The sequence below is a fragment of the Juglans microcarpa x Juglans regia genome, chromosome 2S (genome assembly GCF_004785595.1).
Source record: "Juglans microcarpa x Juglans regia isolate MS1-56 chromosome 2S, Jm3101_v1.0, whole genome shotgun sequence".
Classification (NCBI taxonomy): Eukaryota; Viridiplantae; Streptophyta; class Magnoliopsida; order Fagales; family Juglandaceae; genus Juglans; species Juglans microcarpa x Juglans regia.
Window position 1 is genome coordinate 15,191,995 of NC_054597.1, and position 6,000 is coordinate 15,197,994.

The 6,000-nt window shown below is 40.5% G+C and overlaps 1 protein-coding gene across 1 annotated transcript; it reads right to left on the bottom strand.

The window, feature by feature from the left end:
* Window positions 1–531: 531 nt before the first annotated feature.
* LOC121253408 lies at window positions 532–1,002 on the bottom strand. Its single transcript, XM_041153424.1, has one exon. The coding sequence runs from the start codon at window positions 1,000–1,002 to the stop codon at window positions 532–534; it is 471 nt and encodes a 156-aa protein (XP_041009358.1).
* Window positions 1,003–6,000: the final 4,998 nt, after the last annotated feature.

A 6,000-nucleotide genomic window follows, 5' to 3' on the forward strand; every position in this document is an offset into this window, starting at 1 on the left:
TACATATGCCCAATGAAAAATTCATGAAAATGTCGAAGAGGTAAAAATAGGAAAACAAAAGAATTGGAAGGGAGAGAAAAAGCTGCTCACCGTGTGGAACAAAACGATGGTAACGAAATAAAATTATTGGGAAGGTCAAGAATTCTGCAGCCCAAAAAAAATGGTGAAGAAAATCGTAGAGAATGAGAGTTTGAGAGTAGCCCGATCTGTTGAGAGAGAAAAATCTTGATGTAAGGAGAAGGTAATTTGACGAAACATGGGGGTGAGTGGGATGAAGAGATTTCCCTAAGAAAAAAACCTAGGAAGAAAACTGTCCGGGAAGAGGGAGAACTTAAAATGGGAGGGGAAATTGAATTGAAAGGAAAAAAAAACTTACCAAAAACGTAGACGTCCTGGGGTCTTCCAAATCTGAAAACACACACAAATATTTTTTAAAAGGCCTAGGCCTTGGGCCCAGTTATGACATCCTCCCCCTTATAAAAATTCCGTCCTCAGAAATTGTCACAAGTTATCAAGATCTCCGTCGAACAATTATGGGTGCTTGACTCGCATTTCATCTTCTAATTCCCAAGAGATTTCATTGATAGCATGATTATTCCATACCACTTTTACCAATGGAATAGTCCGATTTCGTAGTACTTGGTCTTTTCTCTCTACAATCTGCACCGGCTCTTTCGTATAAGTCAAATTTTCCTGAAGTTGAAGAGGGTAGTCAACAACGTAGGTGGGGTCGAGTATGTACTTCCGCAGCATAGATACATGAAATACGTGGTGTACTCTTGAGAGTGCTGGTGGTAGGGCTACTCTATAAGCCACTGGGTCAATCCGATCAAGAATTTCAAAGGGCCCGACATATCCAGGGCTCAACTTGCCATTCTTTCCCAACCTCATGACCCCTCTCATTGGTGCAGTCCTCAAGAATACCTTATTCCTGACCTCAAACTCTAATTGGCGACGTCGATTATCTGCATAGCTCTTTTGTCGACTATGAGCTGCTCTCATTCTGGCTCAAATGGTCTCTATCTTCTATGTTATCTTTTGTATGATTTCAGGACCCAAAATTTGTCTTTCCCCCACCTCGTCCCAATACAAATGAGATCTACACTTCCTATCGTAAAGTGCTTCATAAGGTGTCATCTCAATGCTAGCCTGGTAACTGTTATTATAAGCAAACTCGACCAAAGGCAAGTGTCGTATCTAGGTTCCCTTGAAATCCAACATACATGCCCTTAACATGTCTTCAAAAATTTGAATGGTTCTTTCCGACTGACCATCCATCTGCGGGTGAAATGCAGTGCTGAAATTTAACTTAGTGCCCATGGCCTCCTGTAAGCTTTGCCAAAATTTCGAAGTGAAACGAGGATCCCTATCCGACAAAATGGACACAGGTACCCCATGCAACCTCACTATTTCCTGTATATACAGCTCGGCTAGTTTCTCCAGCTTATAAGAAACTTTGATAGGCACAAAGTGAGCAGTCTTCATTAAACAGTCCACTATTACCCATATTGCATCCTGTCCAATCAATGTCCGTGGTTGGCCTGTAACAAAATCCATAGAAATATGCTCCCATTTCCATTCTGGAATCTGAAGTGGTTGCAATAATCCTGCTGGTCTCTGATTTTCTACTTTCACATGTTGGCAAGTTAGGCACTGTGCCACAAATTTGGCAATCTCTCTCTTCTTGCCATCCCACCAAAAAGACTCCTTCAAATCTCGATACATTTTTGTACTACCAGGGTAACTGTGTAAGGGGAGCGGTGTGCTTCTTCGAGGATGAGTCTTTCTATTTCCTCATTGTCCAGCACACAAAACCTATTTCCAAACCTTAACATTCCATCTTCAAAAATGTTGAACTCAGATTTATTCCATTTTCCTACTTCTTCTATTAATCTCGCTAACTTAGAATCTTCTTTTTGGGCGAGCTTAATTCTATCAAAGCTGGTTGAACTATTAAACTGGCTATCAATGCCTACTGGTCACCAGTAACAACTTCAATAGTAGCTCTTTCTAAGTCCATTATTAAGTGGGGCTAAGTGGTAAGAGTTGCAACTGCTAGTCCCATTGGCTTCCTGCTAAGTGCATCAGCAACAACATTAGCTTTGCCTGGATGGTAATTAATGTAGCAGTCATAATCCTTGACTAATTCAAGCCATCTCCTCTGCCTCATATTCAGTTCCTTCTGAGTGAAGAAGTATTTCAAACTTTTGTGATCCATGTAGATTTCGCACCTTTCACCATATAAATAATGCCTCCAGATTTTAAGTGCAAAGACAACAGCGGCTAACTCCAAATCATGTGTAGGGTAATTTTGCTCATAAGTCTTCAATTGCCGAGAAGTATATGCTATTACTTTCCCGTGCTGCATCAATACACACCCCCAAACCTAATCGTGGAACATCACTATAAACAACAAATCCTCCTCTTTCGCTAGGGACTGTCAGAACTGGAGCTATCACCAATCTCTTCTGCAATTCCTAGAAGCTTTCCTCACATTTTTCAGTCCATTCATATTTTTTTTTCTTCCTGGTAAGGGCGGTAAGGGGAACTACTATTTTTGAGAAATTGTCTATAAACCAATGGTAATAACCAGCCAAACCTAAGAAACTCATAACTTCATGCACATTGGTTGGTTGGGTCCAGTTGACTATTGCTTCAACTTTCCCGGGGTCTACTGAAATACCATCCTTTGATACTACATGTCCCAAAAATGAAATAGACTTAAGCCAAAACTCACACTTCTTTAACTTAGCAAATAATTTCTTATCCCTGAGTGTCCCAAGTACTTATCTCAGATGTTCTTCATGTTTAGCTTTGTTCTTAGAGTAGATTAATATGTCGTCAATAAACACCACTACAAATTTATCCAAGAGTTCATGAAATACCCGATTCATCAAATCTATAAATACCGCCGGGGCGTTGGTTATGCCAAAAGGCATGACCAAGAATTCATAATGGTCGTTCCTGGTCCTGAAAGCTGTCTTAGGCACATCCTCTGCCTTGATCTTTAATTAATGATACCTTGATCTGAGATCAATCTTGGAGAATACTTGAGCACCTTGCAACTGATCAAATAAATCTTCTATGTGGGGCAGTGGATATTTATTCTTTATGGTCATTCGGTTCAATTCTTTGTAGTCTATACACATTCTCAATGTCCCATCCTTCTTTTTTACAAACAAAACTGGAGCTCCCCAAGGTGATACACTAGGCCTGATGAAACCTTTGTCTAATAAATCTTGCAACTGTTCTGATAGTGCCATTCAATAAGGGGCTTTGGAAAGAGGTTCTGTGCCTGGGGCTAGTTCAATGGCAAACTCTACTTCCCGCTTGGGTGGCAATCCAGACAAATCTTCAAGAAAAACCTCTGGATATTCTCTCACAATAGGAATCTCTTCTAACTCCAATTCTTGCTTGGGTTCATCCACCACAAAGGCCAAATACCCCTGACACTCGTCATGTATTAACATGCCTACCTGAAAAGCAGAAATAACTAGTGGAAGGGTACGCACTCTGGAATCCATAAACTGAAGTTCCTCTCCCTCCAGAAATTTGAACACCTCCTCCTTTTTAAAACAGTCAGTACTAGCATAACTGGAAGCTAACCAATCCATACCCAATATCACATCAAACCCAATCATAGGAAAGACTATCAGGTTAGCTGGCATTTCCCTCCCGCTAATAGTTATTGGACACTTAAGCAAAATCTTGTTGCAGGTCACTATATCACCTGCTGGGGTTGAGACCCTCAAATTGTAATCCATCTTTTCAGCTTCAAAGGGGCAGAACTTAACATAATCCATTGAAATAAAAAAGTGGGTAGCTGAGTCAAATAAAACAGTAGCCTTATTGAGAAACAGGGGGATAATTCATGTGTTTACGTCATAAAATCCATAGGGATAACAAGATAAGTAATCCTAAATTTTAACATAAAAAGCTAAATAGGAAAGTCAGAAAGATTATACATGTGATTACATCATTCTTATTCTCAGCTTCTCCCGGCATCAAGGCAAACATCCGTGACGGCACAGTCCTTCGCTGGTTGTTGCCTTGGTTATTCGGCCTAAAGTTTTGAGGTGGGTTGGGCTTTCTGTTGTTTTCCGCAAGCAATGGACATTCTCTAATGAAGTGTCCATCCTTACCTCATTTGAAACATGATCCCACTTCCTTTCTGCACTCTCCAATGTGTATACGGTTACAGAACTTACAGGGGTTAGTGGTATAATTTCCCTGCATCTGTCTCTGACTTAAACTGCTCCCCTCATTTCTCTTCTTCCATGGCCCTTGATCCAAACTAGAGAATCCTTGTGGAGCAGCTCTCTTCCTCTGTTCTTGCAATTCAGCACTCCTCTTGAGATTTTGCTCGACTAGCATCGCCTTGTGCACTAACTCTGAAAAATTCTGAATATGTAGGACCATCACTCGTTCATAAATCATGTAGTTCAAACCTTCCTCAAACTTCCTGGTCTTCCTCTCATCATTAGGAATCAGGTATGCGGTGAAGAGTGATAATTCTGCAAACTTTGCAGCATACTGGCGCACAATCATGGTCCCTTGCACTAAGTTGGTGAACTCTTGAGCTCTAGCTTCCCTATCCACTTTAGGGAAAAATCGGTCAAAGAAATTCTACTTGAATTGAGCCCAAACAATCACTCTAGTCCCCTCAGCTTCCCTGATGACTTTTTCAGAATTCCACCATCTCTTCGCTTCTCCAGTTAGTTTAAAAGCTACGAACCGAACTTTCTGCTGATCGGTACACTCTAAAACATCGAATATCTCTTCCATGTCTTGAATCCAATCCTCCGCTGCGTTCGTATCGCCTCTTCCATCAAAGGTGGGAGGATGCGTTCGATTAAATTGTTCAAACGCGCAACCCCCGTCATTGTTGTTTTCGTTCAAATTTTCAAAGCTTCGAACTCGACAGCGAGCCACCATCCTGAAAGCTTAAACTTGGTAAAACGTTCTAAAATAAATAAAGGTGAAAATATTAAATAAATCAATAAAATAAATAAAATATACGTATAAACACAAATATATATATATATATATTAGATAACTATTTAAGCCTGAAATCGCTTAATACTCACATACATCTTTAGAATTTGAAATCTCAAAGTTATGAATTCAATTCCTAACATCTGCCAAATCTAAAACCTCAAATCCCATCCAAGATCAATCATAAGGTTTATATAAGCTCAAACTTAAATATCCACATAATCATCCTTATAGTCCTCAAGTTCCTACACTACCCATTTGAAATTTCACACCTATGAACCCACAGATATCTAAACCTCAAAGTTTATAGTATGCAAAATCTCTAACCTGGCTTTGATACCATTTGTAACGCCCCAATAGAAAGCCCAAACCACATGGCCTATACTCCAAAAGGACTAGTCAATGATACAATTGGAGCCCCATTAGAACCTTATAAAGAGCAAGAAATTCTCCTTCCCAAGCAATGTGGGATCCCATACACCACCTACCCTTATTCATATCATATGGGGTATTACAGCATGGGTGTGAATTGGTACAACAATCTCATGGTACTCCAAGCCAAGACCATTAAGAATGTATAGCATAAGGTCGCCGTTTGTCACAGGTGTATCGATGAGTGCTAACTCATCTATGATGCTCTTCATAGAGTGAAGATATTCTGTAATGGACCAAGACCCGCGTTGAAAGAGAGTGAGGTCCTCCTTGAGTTGCATAACTTGAGTGCGAGAACGACTAGCATAGAGTCGTGTGAGGGTCTTCCATGCTTCCATGGACATCTCAGCAGTACCAATATGAGAGACAACACCATCAAAAACACCAGCAAGAATGGCATTGAGCAGGAGCTTGTCCTGTCGTGTCCAATGTGAGTATGCAGCCTTGACAACGGCCTGTTCAGTAGTGGAGACACCACTGACAGAAGGGTATGGTAGGGTACCATTAAGATACCCCATAAGGTCATAACCAATGAGTAAAGATTCGAACTGACACTGCCAAACAAGAAAATTG